Raw genomic sequence first — 19,365 nt, 5'->3', positions numbered from 1 at the left:
GTTGAGGAGTAGGGGGTGATGGAGGAGTGGACCAGGGTGTTCCGGAGGGAACAATCCCTACGGAATGCCGCCAGGGGGGGTGAAGGGAAGATGTGTTTGGTGGTGGCAACATGCTGGAGTTGGCGGAAATGGCGGAGGATGATCCTTTGAATGCGGAGGCTGGTGGGGTGATAAGTGAGGACAAGGGGGACCCTATCATGTTTCTGGGAGGGAGGAGAAGGCGTGAGGGCGGATGCGCGGGAGATGGGCCGGACACGGTTGAGGGCCTTGTCAACGACCGTGGGTGGAAAACCTCGGTTAAGGAAGAAGGAGGACATTTCAGAGGAACTGTTTTTGAAGGTAGCGTCATCAGAACAGATGCGACGGAGGCGAAGGAACTGAGAGAATGGGATGGAGTCCTTACAGGAGTCGGGGTGTGAGGAGCTGTAGTCCAGGTAGCTGTGGGAGTCGGTAGGCTTGTAATGGATATTGGTGGGCAGTCTATCATCAGAAATTGAGACAGAGAGGTCAAGGAAGGGAAGGGAAGTGTCAGAGATGGACAATGTGAAAATGATGGCGGAGTGGAGATTGGAAGCAAAATTAATAAATTTTTCCAAGTCCAGACGAGAGCATGAAGCCGCACCGAAGTAATCATCAATGTACCGGAGAAAGAGTTGTGGGAGGGGGCCGAAGTAGGACTGGAACAAGGAATGTTCCACGTACCCCATAAAGAGACAGGCATAGCTGGAGCCCATGCGGGTACCCATAGCCACACCTTTTATTTGGAGGAAGTGAGAGGAGTTAAAGGAGAAATTGTTCAGTGTGAGAACAAGTTCAGCCAGACGGAGGAGAGTAGTGGTGGATGGGGATTGATGGGGCCTCTGTTCAAGGAAGAAGCTAAGGGCCCTCAGACCATCCTGGTGGGGGATGGAGGTGTAGAGGGATTGGACGTCCAAGGTGAAGAGGAAGCGGTTGGGGCCAGGGAACTGGAAATTGTTGATGTGACGTAAGGTGTCAGAGGAATCACGGATGTAGGTGGGAAGGGACTGGACAAGGGGAGCGAGAAGGGAGTCAAGATAACGAGAAATGAGTTCCGTGGGGCAGGAACTTTTGCGTGCATGCCCCGACGCAGGGAATCCATCCCCTGCCCGTACAGGGAGCGCACAGCGTTTCAGGATGTGCATCTGCTGGGCAGGCCTTAATTGGCCTGCCCACGTAAAATGGTGGCGCGCACCCGATTGGGGGCACCGATCAGGTTCGCGCTCATTCCCACCCACCCCCACACAACCCCCCGACAGGTGGAAAATTCAGCCCCTTGTCTTTTATCAAGTGAGAAAGATCAGATGCAGGAGAAAGGGCAACATTGGAGAGTCCCCTGTTAGAGGACACAGGATACACTAGGAACTGGTCACCTGAACATAGATGCTGAACCTTGGGGGTCCTTCACAAAAAGGGCACTTCTGGAACAACAACAGGAAATGGTGTACTTCTGTTAGTATTTCCAGAAGCAGTGCGTACCCTTGGAGAGAGATTGAGTGAGTCGATCTCTAACATGAGTGCCGTGATGTCTTAGATATTTGCACTGCTGATGCCCACTTCTGTGGAAAGAGTGGCCAACTTCATGGAAAATCAGACACGGCAGACAACTGAATGCATGACAGCCCTGATGAATAGCCTGCATGCTCTGATTTTGCCTTTACACAGGATGGAGCAAAGCCTTCCCTTGGTTACTCAATGCCTCACTGACATGCAACCAAGTGTTCTCCAGCTCTTGACTACTAGGAAGTGCAGGTGAGCTATAAGGGCGGAAATGGAGAAAAGGCACACTTTCTCCCCCTACCCGTACATGCTGCCTCCTACCCCAATGATCGAGTCTACCGCTGCACAGGTGCAGGTTTGACAGGCCTTCATGGGCTCCATTAACTAGAGGATGTCCACCACAAGCATCTCATCTGTCAGAGCAACAGAACAAGCAGCCTGGCTCCATTTCTGCTGAAGCCAGAGGAGTGCACCACATAAGAGTAAGAGGACATGGATGTGAAAGACTTAGTGGGAACACAAGGATATTCATTTAGGTGTGAACAGCAATATTAATGTAGCTATGCTGATATTTATTTCAACATTTTATTTATACCCCTTATTCTCCTGACCTGAACATTTTGCTTCTCATATGCCAGTCATTCTGCACCTTCTTCCTTCAGCTCCACTCCTCTCTGCAGTATGATGTTGTGAAGGGCACAGCAGACTACAACTATGGGACCCTTGTTTTGGCATATTGAAAGGCACCTCCAGATCTGTCAAAGCACCTTAAGCAGATCTTGAGTAATGTGGAATGGCATGTGGCTGCGAAGAAAGCAGCTGCTGTTGATTTTATTGCTGCTGCTGGCGCTTATGCTGTTGTTGATACTTCTGGTGCTGGTAGCTGCTCCTACTGCTCCTCATTTGATGTCAGTACTACTGCTGCATAAATTGCTCCCATGCAGAAGGGAAGGTTGACAGCAAGTTGAGAGGAAGGTGAGTAAACTCCAAGGCAGTTGAAATTACTTCCAAATATATGAAAATGACCCTCAAAATCTCAAAGCCTCAGGCTTTCAGAACTAATTCTGCAAGCACAAACCTTTCAATAAGTCTGACAACAAGTTTTGCGATTTCACTCTTTAAAGGCTTTCTGGCGCATCAATTTTATTGAGCAATCATCCCCTGCTGTGCTCTCATCTCATGAATCCTGACGAGTTACAGGCAGTTCAGGAAACCACTGCACTGGCTGTTAAAGCCAAAATGCTGGATGAAATTCACAGTTAATTGCCACCTGGGTTAAACCCAGAAGTAGGCGGGATCATGTTCCTGACCTGACACAACTTTTCGGGGCTTTATCCTACTCTCCACACCCAACCCCGCCTCCCCTCGGCAGTTAAAATTCTTCCCTATGCATTCATTACCAGCAAGTAAATTAGTACACGAGGGTGAAATTTTATGGCCCTGTTGCAGTGGGGCGGGGCCGGAAACTGCTGTTAAGAAGCCCATTGATTTCGACGGGACCATAAAATCTTGCCAGCGCAATATTCTGCTCTATGTCACACAAGTAAGAATTTTTTGCTGAACAGACAGGTGCCTGCCCGACCCGTTCTAACGTTAAATAGCGCGACGTCATCGCGCACTCACGTGATATTTCAGTCGGCGGGCACGTGCTAAACACAGAAGCACACCCGTCGACAATTATGAGGGCAATTAAGCCCATTAACAGAGATTTTTCGTTGCCCGTCCAACGTTACAGTTGGCGGATGAGAAAATCGGCCAGGCGGCCGTTGCATTTTTCAAGAAACCTCATCCATGGGCGGGATGAAGTTTCCATGATAAAGTAAAATAAAAATAAATTTCTGTGGACAACAATTTCATGACCTACATTTTCAGGTGACTGATTATGAAGCTTGGACACTTTTTTTATGGTTTCTGTGACCTTTATTTTAGGTTGTTCAGGACTTCAGCTCCCTGAGGCAGCTTTCTGCCTTCAGAGAGCTTTCTGTGAGTGCTCGCCCACACCCGCGCTGACTTCAGTGCCCGCCCTCCTCCGCCCACACCTTGGCAGCGCTGAGCATTTCAGCACATGCTTCACAGTGGCTGGCCATTAATTGGCCAGCCTGCATGAATTCGCGGTCGGGGGCCGATTGCGGCTGGCAGTCCATTCCCCGGCCGATCCTGGACCCGTTGATTGCGCCCCGCCCGCTGACCTAAAAATCTTGCCCTAACTTAGGAATCCATCAAAATTATTATTGGGGAAAATTGTCTGATGTGTACCGTAGTGAACAAATTGTGTGGAACACCAAATAAAGTAATTAGAACAAGATTATGACTGCTTCTTGCAGTTTCACCACATTTTCCAGAATTCACAAAGCAGAGATTATTACTAAGTCTTACACTTTCTAAGCCCCATTTTCCAGAGCCTACATTGCATACATACACTGTATTAAATCCTAGCTGTAGACCTATAAAGTTCAATGTTAGATGATCAAACATAGTGAAAGTTTGGATATACTACAGCTTGCATAGTGTTTGTACTGGGCGTTGTTTCTCTGGGCGGAATTTTCCCTTCCGAGACTAAGTCCTATGGTGGGGCCAGGAAGAGGGTGTGTTTCCCACTGCAGATGCTGTCAGAAATTTGCGTGGTATTGCTCGACACTGGCCTTATTAATTATGCAGTCAGGAGTTTCCCAGTGTTTTGCACAGCGGGGTGGACTGGATGGCGTGCACCCTGCTGTCATATTAGGGTGCCATATTTAAAAGGCACCCAGACAGCAACCCACACAACGCTGATTGAGGAGATGGTCAGAAGAGGATAACGTCCAAATTCAGCAACATCTCTCTGGGCATCCTGCTCGACCAAGTGGAGGCCAGGAGGGACGTCTTCTATCCACCGGATAGAAGGAGAAGCCGAGCAGGGAGACGAACCCTGGAAAGAAATAAGTCTCCAGGGCAGTCAGTGCTCAGGACCTCCAGCAGAGAACTGCCTAACAATGCCAGAAAAAGATGAATGATCTCATCCGTGCTGCCAGGTTAAGTGAACCCTCAAATGCTCACACTCATATCAATGAATGGTACAGGGGATATGGGCTTCAGTGGCAACATGATAAGGCGGTGCCTCATAGCCCCACTGCTGTCCATCTACGCTGCAGGTGGAGAAGCAACTGTGGGCTGCTCACTCTTCCACACAGAAACCTCACATGCTGTCTGGAAGAGGGGAGCGGTGAGGGTGGTGGAAGGGGCTCAAGCGTTGAGGGCACCAGCCAGCACTGCCAATGACATGCCTCTCTGAGCCTTATCCTTATATATAAGCATGGGTTCACTGCTATAAAAGGTACTGGCCCAGAACCCTTTTGGACAACCTGCAGTGCAGCAATCACATGGCACACAACCCAGTGGGTTATTTGTAAGACTGAATGAAACCCAATTGCCCTCAACCCGTCTTCTCTCTTTGTGCAGGATAAGTTAAGCCAAAATCAAAGAGAGAGGGAGAAGATGGGAGGGGGCAGGCCACACTTTAAAGAACTGATCCACTTTGAGGAGCAGGCATGGGTTGAGCGGGACAGATTCATCGGAGTTGGAGAGATTGGCTTGTGGCATCCATCCAGTAAGGATCCATGCATGTCATAGAAACCTAAGGATCATGGGTACCTCCATGTTGGAGGCAGCTCATGCAGCCACTTGCTCTCTTCTCTCTCATTTACACGTAACACCAGGAAAGGGCAATGCCCGAAAGTGAGGAAGCTGTGCCCACTATGCACACAAACCAGGAGAAGAACGAGGACATCGTTGATGAAGTGCACCTGTAGAGGCATCACAGCAGACATCTGCACCCTCCACCAGCCCAGAGAACACACACCTCGGCGGGTAGTAGTTCTAGTTTAGGAAGGGTCTCACATTCTGGTGATCACTGCACGGACACATGTCTGCAACAGGAGGAGGCAGGGTCAGCCAAACTTACTGGCACTTAGAGGAGTGCTGGGGAAGAGGCATCTGCGAGGTTCACACCTGTTAACAGGGCTCTGGAAGCAGCCTTCCAAGAGATGCTGGAGAGGCAGCAAGAGACAGGGAAAATCAGGCAGAGACGTTGGAGGCTCTCAACAGGGTGGCATGTCAGGTGGAGGACACCGACCGCCTGCTGGCTTGTGAAGTGGTGCCGACCTGTGCACGCATGGAGGTCCTCATGGAGAATGTGGGAGACTCCTTGGAGAATCTGGTCCAGCAGATTCTGCTGGAGATGTGCGCAGACCTGCACTCCATTGCTGTAGTTATGGGTGAGCTTCTACAGCAAGTGGGGGACGGGGCACCTTGACCTCCCACCAGGTGCCCTTCCCCTCAAAGAGTCAGGCAGGTGCCTTCAGGCAACCAAAGGGAGGAGGTACGGCAATTGACCACCCCTGGGACCTCCACTCAGGATTCACTGAGGATGATTGGCGCTTTGGAATCCCTTTTGCCTGTGACCGCTGAGGGAGCAGCTGCCCCACAGCAGGACGGCCAAAGTAAGCTAGGGCCCTCCAGTCCTCGGGTCTCCAGAGGACAGCTTCCAAGGTCATTCAAGGCAACAGGGCTAACTGATCATCAGGCTGCCTCCATCCTTGCTGCAGATGTTGGGGAGCACTTAGAAGAGGTGCTAGGGAAAAAAAAATTAAGAAGTTCTGAATTCACAAGTGGTTGCACTATGATAGTTACACATACTGCACTTTTGTAACTATAGTTCGCTTGCACTTTAATCATGTCTGATGGGGTTTATTTGCGATAGTCCTTAAGCCTCTGTGCAGCCGCCCCCACCCCCCCACCCGCCCCCAACACCTTCCAAGGGAAGATGTTACCTGGAATCAGGCATGTGCAGGGAGGCAAAGGTCTTTGCCAAGGCTCTTGCGAGCCATGTGCAAGAGGTCTTCCGCACACGCTGAGCCTTTGCCCTTCATACTCTCATCTGTCCTAAGGCTTTAGCATTGTAAGTATTACATGCTGGGGTTCCCCTTCAGTTTTCCAGGTGAACTGACCTGCTTCTCTGTCCACCTCTGACCGATGATCCAACTTCCATGCAGTATTTCACGATCTCCACCACGAGGCTGTGCATAGCCATGGTGCTAGTAACGTTTGAAGTCGAATCTAATACGTTTTCTCCTCCCCTTCCCTCAATAACCATTGACCCTCATGGTCATCCTTCAACCCTCCCCCATCACCTTCCGTCCTTTACAGGTAAATGTAGAAGTCCCCTACATTCCTGAACAGCCTATACCCATTACGATAGGCATGCCCCCCCCACCCCCTGTCGACCCCCCTCTAAATCTGCGTCACCTTCCACATCCCCTCCAACAACCCTCAGCACCCCTTCACTCGACATCACCGCACCCTCACCCTCCCACCCTACCAGTTCCCACTTGCCCCCTTTAACCATCACCATCCTCTCCTATCACCGGTCCCCGCAATATGCTCCCCAGGAATCCTCTGTTGACTTCACTGATCCCTGAACCCTTATCTGCTCTATGCCCCCCATGCCCATCCACACCTGCACAACCCCATTGCCCCTTCACACCTGCACAAGCCCCATGCTGCTTCACACCTGCACAAAGCCCCATGCCCCTTCACACCTGCACAACACCCCTTTCCCCCTGCCCGCACTACAACATGGCCCTTCCCACCCTCCCGCTCCATATAAGCTCACCCATTCCACAACCCCCGCAGAATCTCTCTTTCTCCTACCACCCCCAAACTCCCTCACCACCCCACAGGACTCCACACCTGCCCCATTTCTTCATTCCTCTTCTCCCCGTGTGTTCCATTGCCCCACCGACAGCACAGATCCTCGTCACCCACCAGTACCTCCTGCAGCCTTCCACCTGCAGCTTGAAGATCCAAACCCTGGAAGAAGTTGCTGGTTGAAGATCCAAACACTGGAAGAAGTTGCTGGTTGAAGATCCAAATCCTGGAAGAAGTTGGTGGTTGATGATCTGAACCCTGGAAGAAGTTGCTGGTTGAAGATCCAGACCATGGAAGAAGTTGCTGCACCGAGAACAACCACATTCCGGATGCTGCTGAGCAGAGAAGATCCACGTAGTTGACGCTCCACCTATCCACTGCTGCACATAGTATTCTAAGATCTGGTCACTGGAGGCCTCCATCTTCTCCTTGTCTCTGCGAGCAGCCCAGGCCTTCTTGAGGTAAGTGCTGACATGCACATGCCACATGTCCAGACATATTTTGGACCCGAGTGATTTCCCGCTGGTGGCACAGATGATCGGACCAAGGGGTGTGGGTGATTGCAGTTGAGCCTTCATCTGCACTCCATTAGCTGGATGCAAATCATGCCAGCCACTGATGGATATTGCAAACTGCCATGAAGGATCTGTGGACCTGTGGAATAAGGGACTTCCTACACCCCATATCTACAATTTTACAACTCTTAAAGACACCACAGCTTTCAGTTACAGGATTGTTCCAGGCCAGCATGGGAAACAGGTGCTGCATCAGATAATATTTCCCATGTCTGGCCAGCTTTGTTGCTTCTGAACGTGGGGGTGCGTTCACTTCTGTATATAATTTTCTTTTATTGTTACACTCCTTGGAAGAGTACTTCCAAAATCTTCCCTTTTTTTAATCCCCTCTCCTGTTGGCTACAAACAAGTGCTGCTGTTCCATGTATATTTCTTCTTCTTCTTCAGATAGTATCCGTCGTTATTCAGGGGTTGCCACACCACAGCTTCTGCTGTGATTTTACTCAGGGCAGGATGAGGAGGAGGGCCCCGAATCTACCTCAGACAGAATGGGATTGAACCTCATGCTGTTGGTATTATTCTGAAACACATGTTAGCCATCTAGCCAGCTGAGCTAACTGGCCTCCACATGTATATTTAAATTGTTTTAAATACCTTGTAAGACTCTTCACGCACCTCCTGTTGGACATCAAATATCTACCGCTTCACGAACAACTTCAGAGGCTTGTCATCTGCCTGGGGCTCAACATTGAGCTGAACTTCCATACTCCTCCGAGTGTTAGAGGCTTGGACTGTTACCAACTCTGACAGCTGTGTGGTGCTCAAACCAGTTGGTGGCACTATTTTGACTGACGCATGCATACCCACTGAAGTATAAGTACCTGAGCTGGTGGAAAGTGTGGAACAAAGGTCAGATGGTGCACCCGCTGAGGTCTTCTCCTTTTCCTCAGATGTCAAAGCTGGTCCCTTGGGGATAGTGGCTGCTGGGGTCCATGATTGGCCTGTTGAAAAAGCGCAAGGAGGAGTACCACTCAACCCTGCAGATAAAGGCTGAGCCAGGATCACTGCATCTCGGACAGAGAACTTCCACAACTCACGCATGTCACAGAGGTATGCATATCCAGCCATTGCCATACACCGTCCCTTCCCTCAGCCCAGCCGCACTCCTTCACCTCCCCAGTGCTGAAAGAGGATCTTCAGATGCTCACCATTCCCAGCACTGGCCTCTGCTCGTCTAACTGGTTTGTCTCCCTGTTGACTGGCCAGATCCATTTTTGTCAGCACTGCCAAGTTTGGCACTCACCCACCAGTCCTTGCCCTCTCATGGGCATCGTGGGTCGTCCTCCTGTGAAGACAATGGTGAGTTCCATATCTGGAGGGATCAACCTCTCAGGGTTGTTACCACATGTCATGATGCTTCGCTCCTCCTGTGGGATTTAACTTTACCCACCCTCACGTCTCAGCCACCAAAAGTCTGGGCAGGCTGCCAAAGCTCCTTTACTTGGCAATATGGATACAGAGAGACCATTCATCCATTCCCCTGGCTAACATGCACAACACATGCATACCTTTCCATAAGAGTACCTACATTGAGAGTTAGAATCCTCACTCAGACTTGCAGCAGGAAGAAGGCCAATCACCCTTTTCTAACGCTGCAGCCATGTTCTACGGACGACCCCATGCCTGCTCGCCACCCCTGCCACTTCCAATCCAGGCTTGCTTGGCTAGGCAGGGATGTCTTCACTTCCCGCAGGAGGACTGTTCAGTCACACCCAAGAGGAAGGCATGCAGGGAATCATCATCAAACCATGGGGCTGTCTATGATTGTGCCTCTGTCACTCCTCTAGCAGTCATATTTCCTTTTCTCAATCAGTACCGGTGAGTGGATACCTGAATACACAGTCAACAGTCAGTAGGTGCTTCAGGAAGATTGGAGTTGGCAAGGATGGTGGTAGGCCTTCTGGCTGCAGCAGATTTTTCATGACTGCTCCTTCGCTTCATGTTGCTCTCCTGATGCAGCCCCTCCATTGTCCTGATGCACACTGCCAGCTGGGACTGGGCAGGAGCAGGCACACCCCACCCTTCCCCTTCTGTCTCTAACACCCCTGCACCTAGCATGAAATCTCAGCCTATATATCTATCTCTCGCATATCTAAATGGAGCACTAGGTTGTAAAGAGTTAATTATACTTTTATTCTACTCATGAGCTGACCTACATAGTAGAGTTATCAGGTCAGTCTCATTTGTAGAGGAATGAAAAGGCTTTTTATAATGCAGTATTGTTTGTTCATTTATTATTCTGTTATGAGAACTCCATATTTAAAGAAATTGTGAGATAACACTGTCCACCACAAATGCTGAAGATTTTGGTGTAAAGCAGAACTATTTTAATTAATTCTTAAAATTCTTTTTGGAATGCCATTTATTCTTGAGTACAGTATTAATTTCAATTGGATAAAGTTACTTAAAATTAAAATTTCTTGATGTTTTGGCTAATAATCATCCTTTAAGCATCTAGAATTTATCAAGCAAAGTTTCCTACAGATGAATATGTGTTCATGTGAGTAGTTAAAACAACTGAATAATTTATTCAGATTAATATAACTGAGGTATACTGCAGTGGGGAAGGTGAATTAAATGCTAATTGTACAGTTAAGCAGCAGAGCCATCAAAAGCCTTTGGATAGGGATAACACATGCATATGTATCTGAACATTCAAGTGCAAATGCTGGGGTTAAGCAGTCGAAGGAAAAAACTTACTCCTTTGAACAGTGCTATAATATTAGTGTATGATGACTGATCACACGTCTTTCAATTCAAATTAACTGCACTAGGTGCTACTGCAATAACATCATTCTCTCTTTTTTAATTGCAGGAACGAGTGGAATATCTCTTTCTCATCATTTTTACAGTGGAAGCATTTTTGAAAGTGATAGCTTATGGACTCCTCTTTCACCCCAATGCGTACCTTAGGAATGGCTGGAATTTGCTAGATTTCATTATAGTGGTTGTAGGGTGAGTACACATCTTAAATTTTGTCACCAAGTTCATTTCTTTCTTGATCAAATGTTTTAGTTCTGAGTTAAAGGGCAGAATTTTCAGCAGGTACCAGGACCCTGACATTGGGATCAGGTATGGATCCCAACTCAGATGGTGTTCAAGCCCTGCTCACCTGCACGATCTACCCAGGAGCAGCCAATTAACAGGCCACCACCTAAAGCCCTGTCCAGTTAGGGCTGTCGGGAGTTGCACAGGTGGGAGGACAAAGCGGAGTACCCAAGTCTGGGTGCAGCCACTCGGAGAGGTGGCTGCTTCCAATGTAGGTGGGAGTCCACGAGGGTGCCTCAAGATGGAGGACTGAAGACTTCCAAAATTTTCAAAAATGAATGAGGCCACAGCTGCTATCAGGGAATCCCTCCAAAGGATGGCCTCTGGCCGCAGTTGTGGCCCAATGATCACTGTGGCTCCAGGGGAGGGCAGGGTTTGAAGGAGGCCTCTGGAAGGCTGGTGAGCTTTGTACGTGATGGGAGCGGTGCACTGACTGCAGGAAGATCCCATCTCCATCAGAAAATGTCCCCTAATTGGGCCCTTAAGTGGAGTAAGCTGCTCGTCTTATTAGAGCAGGCTGCCAATTTTCTTCCCCATCCACTCCTGAGAATTTCCCCCAAGACGAGAATATATTGGGGCACCATTCCCATTCGGCTCCTTCCTAATTTCTCAGCCTGGCACCTCCAATCTTGTCTCCCTGGGGCTGGAAATATGCAGCCCAATGTTTTAGGTCTGTGACCCTCCATCAGATGATGAAAAGTCACAGACCTGAAACGTTAACTCTGTTTCACTCTCCAAAGATGTTGCCAGGCCTACTGAGTACTTACTGCATTTTCTATTTTTTTAAATTTCAGATTGCCAACATCTGCAATATTTTGCGTTTGTTTTATTTCTGATACTGATTGGAGTATATTAAAGTATGATGTATTTATTACTGTCTTTAATATATAAATGCTAGCATTATAATCTTTTAATTTTGGGTCAAGATCAACAACAAAAAAAATGTAATTACTTCTACTGCCATAGCTAAATAATTGATATAAAGCAAGTCTTAAAGTAAAAATGAATGCTTTTAATTCATTTATGACTAAAAGCATTGATGTAAGGAATTTAAATTATATTACAAAAATCTTTCCAACAAACTTACAGAAACAGAAAATATGGCTGAATGGCCTCATTCTGTGCTGTAATGATGCTATATCTCTATAATTCCATATAAACAATAAAGGACAATGAATATTTGACAGAAAAATCATGGCTGAAATGGAACTCATTGTCAAATTAGGTTACTATTGTCTTACAGGTAATTTAAAGTACAATATGGGCTAGGGGCCCAGGTGAATAAATTATAGAAAGAAAGACTTGCTTTTATGTAATGCTTTTCACAAGCAGAGGACATCTCAAAATATTTTTTTTACAGCCAATGAAGTACTTTTGAAATGTAGTCACTGTTGCAATGTTGGCTAAGTGGCAGACAATTATTGCAAAGCAAACTCCCACAAACATGTGATAATGACAAGATGATTTTTTTTGTGGTATTGATTGAGAGATAATATTGGAAATATTGGCCAGGGACATCAGGGATAACTCCCCTGTTATTCTTTGAAGCAGTGCCATGGGACCTTCTATGTCCATCTGCAAAGGCAGATAAGGCCTCTTGATTAATGTCTCATCCAAAAGACAGCGCTTCCACAGTGCAGCACTCCCTCAGTACTGGGCTGTTAGCCTTGATTTCTGTGCTCCAGAAATGTGACTCAGAGGCAAGATCACTACCAACTGAGCCACAGCTGACACTCATTTAAGATGATTCTGGAAAATTTTGAGTGTTTAGTGCTCTGCATAAGTACAGGGTACTTACCTATCATCAACTTTGAAGAAATGAGTGGGATCAATTAGGGTGAGAATTGCCAGCTTAAAGAAGTTGTACTGCTATGTTGGCCATACCAACAGTGCAACAACTGTTACGTTATTTGAGCAGTTTCAAAACAGTACAACGGGTGGAATATCATGGGCAGATTTTCCCATCCACAATTAGGACAGAACAGAGGCAGAACAGCAAAGCAAAATTGCGCCAGTAACCTGCGTGCCGGTCTGCCACCTCTGTTCCTGACTCTGATGATTTTCTCAAGGACAGCATAAGAGCAGAGCTGGGGAGGAAAAGTAGTCACTTTTAATCGGTTGGCTTGGGTTCATTAGAGAACTCAGTAAGAGTTCGCCTCTGACCTCCTGAGATTTTAACGAGTAGCGGGTGGCCCTTAGGAGCTCTCTGAAGTGACCAGCTGCAACCTGGCAAAAACAGGGGCAGCAGCACTGAAACAGTTTTAGTTAATGTAAAAAAGTAAAAGTTTAAACAATAAACTACTGAGTAGTAATAAAATTTTAAAATTTTTCTTGCCTGATCCTGGGTCCCAGCTGACCATTTGCCCTGGCCACTTTGAAGATGAAGATCTTCACATTTTTTTGAAACACCATGCACAGCAGCAATGGCTGCGATTCAGGTCAGAAAGTGGCCCATTTCCCTATGTCCCACCTCCATTTCCACTACCACCCCACCCCGGCACTAATTGGATGGTAGACCCATCTCTAGAGTCATTAAGACCCACGTGAAAATCAAGCTTCATGGCGCAGTGGAGACAGAGGCAGATTAGCGACCCACCTTCTAATGCCCACCTCCAATGGGAAAATCCAACCCCAAGTGTCACCTTTGACTCAATTGGTAGCCCTCTCCCTTCTTAGTCAGGTTATGGGTCCAAGTCCCATTCCATCAACTGAGCATAAAAATGTATGCTTACACTCAAGTGCATTACTGAGGGAATGCTGCACTGTTTGGGGTGTCTTCTTTTGGGTGAGCAGGGGAGTTAACCTGAGGTCCTGGATAATATTTATCCCTCAATCACCATCATTAAAACAGTTTATCTGGTGGCCGTCACATCGTTTGTGGAAGCTTGCTATGTGCAAATTGGCTGCCAGGTTTCTGCATTACAACAGCGACTATATGTCAAAAGTACAACATTGGTAGTATAGCCCTTTTATTTTATTCATTTATGGGGTGTGGACATCACCGGCTAGGCCAGCATTTATTGCCCATCCCTAATTGCCCTTGAGTGGGTGGTGGGGAGCTGCCTACTTGAACCGCTGCAGTCCATTTGGTGTAAGTACACCCACAGTGCTGTTAGGGAGGGAGTTCCAGGATTTTGACCCAGCGACAGTGAAGGAACGGCGATATATTTCCAAGTCAGGATGGTAAGTGACTTGAAGGGGAACTTCCAGCTGGTGGTGTTCCTATCTATCTGCTGGCTTGTCCTTCTAGATGGTAGTGGTCACGGTTTTGGAAGGTGCTGTCTAAAGAGGCTTGGTGAGTTGCTGCAGTGCATCTTGTAGATGATACACACTGCTGCCACTGTGTGCCTGTGGTGAAGGGAGTGAATGTTTGTGGATATGGTGCCAATCAAGTGGGCTGCTTTGTCCTGGAAGGTGTTAAGCTTCTTGAGTATTGTTGGAGCTTCATTCATTCAGGCAAGTGGAGAGTATTCCATCACACTCCTGACTTGTGCCTTTTAGATGTTGGATAGACTTTGGGGAGTCAGGAGATGAGTTACACGCTACAAGATTCCTAGCCTCTGACCTGCTCTTGTAGCCACAGTATTTATATGGCTAGTTCAGCTCAGTTTCTGGTCAATGGTAATCCCCAGGATGTTGATAGTGGGGCGTTCAGTGATGGTAATGCCATTGAATGTCAAGGGGCAATGGTTAGATTCTCTCTTGTTGGAGATGGTCATTGCCTGACACTTGTGTGGCCCAAATGTTACTTGTCACTTGTCAGCCCGAGCCTCGATATAGTCGAGGTTCTTAATGTATTTGGACACGGGCTGCTTCAGTACCTGAGGAGTCACGAATGGTGCTGAACATTGTGCAAAATCAGTGAACATCCCCACTTCTGACCTTACACAGAATCACAGTGCAGAAGAGACCCTTCGGCCCATCAAGTCTGCACCGACACGTGAGAAACACCTGACCTACCTACCTAATCCCATTTACCAGCACTTGGCCCATAGCCTTGAATGTTATGACGTGCCAAGTGCTCGTCCAGGTACTTTTTAAAGGATGTGAGGCAACCCGCCTCCACCACCCTCCCAGGCAGTGCATTCCAGACCATCACTACCCTCTGGGTAAAAAAGTTTTTCCTCACATCCCCCCTAAACCTCCTGCCCCTCACCTTGAACCTATGCCCCCTTGTGATTGACCCTTCAACTAGGGGGAACAGCTGCTCCCTATCCACCCTGTCCATGCCCCTCATAATCTTGTACACCTTGATCAGGTCGCCCCTCAGTCTTCTCTGCTCCAACAAAAACAACCCAAATCTATCCAACCTCTCTTCATAACTTAAATGTTTCATCCCAGGCAAAGAATCTCCTCTGCACCCTCTCCAGTGCAATCACATCCTTCCTATAATGTGGCGACCAAAACTGCACACAGTACTCCAGCTGTGGCCTCACCAAGGTTCTATACAACTCCAACATGACCTCCCTACTTTTGTAATCTATGCCTTGATTGATAAAGGCAAGTGTCCCATATGCCTTTTTCATCACCCCACTAACATGCCCCTCCGCCTTCAGAGATCTATGGACACACACGCCAAGGTCCCTTTGTTCCTCAGAACTTCCTAGTGCCATGCCGTTCATTGAATACTTCCTTGTAAAATTATTCCTTCCAAAGTGTATCACCTCACACTTTTCAGGGTTAAATTCCATCTGCCACTTACCTGCCCATTTGACCATCCCATCTGTATCTTCCTGTAGCCCAAGACACTCAACCTCACTGTTAACCACCTGGCCAATCTTTGCATCATCTGCAAACTTACTAATCCTATCCCCCACATAGTCATCTATGTCGTTTATATAAATGACAAATAATAGGGGACCCAGCACAGATCCCTGTGGTACGCCACTGGACACTGGCTTCCAGTCACTAAAGCATCCTTCTGTCATCACCCTCTGCCTCTTACAACTAAGCCAATTTTGAATCCACCTTATCAAATTACCCTGTATCCCATGCCTTTGCCTTCTTTATAAGTCTCCCATGTGGGACCTTGCCAAAGGCTTTGCTGAAATCCATATAAACTACATCAACTGCACTACCCTCATCTACACACCTGGTCACCTCCTCAAAAAATTCAATCAAATTTGTTAGGCATGACCTCCCTCTGACAAAGTCATGCTGACTATCCCTGATCAAACCTTGCCTCTCCAAGTGGAGATTGATACTTTCCTTCAGAAATTTCTCCAATAGTTTCCCTACCACTGACGTGAGACTCACTGGCCTGTCGTTCCCTGGCTTATCTCTATAACCCTTCTTAAATAGCAGAACCACATTAGCTGTTCTTCAGTCCTCTGGCACCTCCCCCGTGGCCAGAGAGGAATTAAAAATTTGAGTCAGAGCCCCTGCGATCTCCTCCCTTGCCTCCCTCAGCAGTCTGGGACACAAATCATCCGGACCTGGAGATTTGTCCACTTTTAAGCCTGCCAACACCTCCAATACCTTGTCACTCCTTATATTAATTTGCTTAAGAACCTCGCAGTCTCTCTCCACGAGTTCGATGCCTTCATCCTCATTCTCTTGGGTGAAGACGGACGTGAAGTATTCATTTAACACTCTAGCGATGTCCTCTGGCTCCACCCATAGATTGCCCCCTTGGTCCCTTATGGGCCCTACTCTTTCCCTGGTTATCCTCTTCCCATTGATATGATGGAAGGAAGATCATTGATGAAGCAGCTGAAGATTGTTGGGCCTAGGACACTACCCTGAGGAACTCCTGCATTGATGTACTGGAACTGAGATAATTTAAAAAAAAAACATTTATGGGATGTGGACGTTGCTGGCTAGGCCAGCATTTATTGCCCATCTCTAATTGCCTTTGAGAAGGTGGTGGTGAGCTGCCTTCTTGTACCGCTGCAGTCCACGTGGTGTAGGTACACCCACAGTGCTGTTAGGCAGGAAGTTCCAGTTTTTTGACCTAGCAACAGTGAAGGAACAGTGATATATTTCCAAGTCAGGATAGTGAGTGGCTTGGAGGGGAACTTCCAGGTGGTAGTGTTGCCATGTAACTGCTACCCTTGTCCATCTGGATGGTAACAGTCCAGCAACCACAACCATCTTCCTTTGTGCTTGGTATGACGCCAATCAACGGAGAGTTTGCCCCTGTTTCCCATTGACTCCAGTTTTGCTAGAGTTCCTTGATGCTACACTTGATCAAATGCTGCCTTGACGTCAAAGGCAGTCACTCTCACTTCACCTCTGGAGTTCAGCTCCTTTGTCTAATTCTTTGGAATTTCCTGCAGTTATGAAAGGCACTATATAAATGCAAGCCTTTCTTCATTCTTTCCTCATTTGGATCCATGTACTTCAGCTATAGGAGACTATATTTAGCCTTGCATGGACTCCCTCAGAAAGCAGCCAACTGTAATCACATCTATGTTGACAAGCCACTACTGCTGCATCACAAAATCTAGCAGTTCTTTGGCCCTTACGTTGCATTGGGCTAACTCTCTCATAGTGTTCAGTCACTTCAGCCCAGATAATGGTGTATAGTTTCTGCCTCTGCTCTAATTGCAGGAGTTACTGCAGAACTTTGTACATCTACTGCAGTACTCCAAAATTCTGGTCACATATGCTTGAATGCACAGGCCCTGCCCACTTTGTAGGCAGTTCACCATGGTAACATAATTAATGGCCAAATTGGAAGTTCATTCAGAAATGGCCATGCATCAGTAGTTAAGCAGATGTTCAATCACATTGTGCTCACACCCCACTAGCAGCATCAATGGAAATTTTACCCTTACATCTTTTGGGAGGGAGAACATGGATATTGCTGCTAAACTGCAACTAGTGAATGAAACCCGTAATTCGGTGCAATGGGAAACAGTTCTTTATGCATATAAGCACACATGCACTGCACAAGTGAAGCCCCTATTTAATCGTGACTGAACATCTGTTTTCCATTAAATTTTACAGACAGCATCACACTATACTAATCAAATAGAATAATCTTTTATTTGGAAATAAAACTCCTCCTGCGACTGGCAAAAATGAACTGAATTAATACACTCCCATTGTTGGAATACCCCAAGAAACCTTTCACCAATTCTTGGTTTATTCTTTACTTCTCAAGTTAATGTTACATTGAGTCATATGGCACAGAAGGAGGATATTTGGCCCAGTGTCCATGATAGCTCTCTATACAGCAATCCAATCTGTTCTATTCCCCCTCTCTATCCCTGTAGCCCCTAAAAGTTTATTTCCCTCAAGTGCCCAACCAATTTCCTTTCAAAAAACTGAATTTAAACCCCCACATTACCATGATGGGATTTGAACTCATGATTCCGGTTCATCAATCTAGCATCTGGATTATTAGTCCTGTAACATCACCATTGCATTATCATCCTCATAAAATTCCAGATTGTTATTTAATTAGCTGAATTTAAGTTCCCTAGCTGCTGTAATAGAATTTGAACTTGTCTCCGGATCATTATTCTAGGCCTCAGGATTAATTGCCCAGTAGCATAACCACTATGCCCCAATAGGAGTCTGCCAGAAATATTCAGTAACCCACAAATTCCCTTCCCCATTTCCTGGGCCTCTAATCATTTGAAGAAACCCAAATCCCAAGGCTGGCCTAGACACAAGATATACTCCAGTTCAACCCCTTTTTGCCTTGAATGCCTGGAGAAACAAGATATATCTGTGCCAATGGTATGTTGGAATCCCTAAGCCTGGGACTTAACCTGCTTACATAAATGACCTTATAAGAGCGGGCTCTGCCTCCTCAAAGCTACCCAGGAGCATCGACAAAGTGCAAGGTCAAATCCAATTGAGTTTCTGACTATTCCAGTGTACTCCTGCTGGACTTAAGATCAGAATCTGCCAGAAATTTTCAGGGCCTTTTTCTTCAGACTGTAGAGTTGAAATATCTTAATTTTTTTTTGCTCATGGGTCGACTCTTTCACACATAGATCAGCCTTTGTTGTTCTCCATATCCTCTCCGATCCTTCTAAGTTCTTTCTGTGCCATCCAGAGCTGAGCATAATGGAGCTGATTTTGAATGTCTCCACCAGGTGTAAATGGAGTGGTGCCAACCTGAAAATATTGCCAGGTCATGTTCTGTCCCAGTGATGCTGGTGCTCCAGAAATAGACAGAGTCCAGAAATAGACAGCCAGGGCGCTTGCCTGTTTTAGGCAGGAGGCCACATAACATTCAAATAGGGAACCTAAGACTTATAGAGCTGGATTTTTTCTGAGTCGGGATGACTTGGGAGCCCTTTAAAAATGGCAGATGGGTCAGATCCCCGGATTACTGACCCTATGTCTGGGATTTCTGACTTTTAGGAGTGCTTTTTAAGGGTGATTCGGATCACGAGCCTGCACCCTGCAGTCCCACTCTGGCCGGCTCCATTGTGGGGATAAGCATGTCCTAGTTTACCGCAATTCTCATGGAGTCAGGCCAGCTTTTCAAAGAGCTGTGGTTTACGACACCCAACCATAGTCTGTATGAGGGAACTTTTGGAAAGGTAAGTTTCAAAGCTGTCAATTAAGCAATGTTTTC

At 47.0% G+C, this 19,365-nt stretch overlaps 1 protein-coding gene across 1 annotated transcript in view; it reads left to right on the top strand.

The window, feature by feature from the left end:
- Window positions 1-19,365, top strand: part of cacna1c (calcium channel, voltage-dependent, L type, alpha 1C subunit) — a 1,337,968-nt gene that overhangs the window by 436,781 nt on the left and 881,822 nt on the right. Inside the window, exon 4 of the mRNA XM_078568241.1 lies at window positions 10,594-10,733. Within this exon, the coding sequence (XP_078424367.1) occupies window positions 10,594-10,733 (140 nt within the window). The remainder of the gene's footprint in view (window positions 1-10,593; window positions 10,734-19,365) is intronic.

This window comes from Cetorhinus maximus, chromosome 22 (assembly GCF_964194155.1).
Source record: "Cetorhinus maximus chromosome 22, sCetMax3.hap1.1, whole genome shotgun sequence".
Lineage (NCBI taxonomy): Eukaryota > Metazoa > Chordata > Chondrichthyes > Lamniformes > Cetorhinidae > Cetorhinus > Cetorhinus maximus.
Note: the sequence above shows the minus strand (reverse complement) of the source record. Positions and strands in the feature narration are given on the sequence as shown.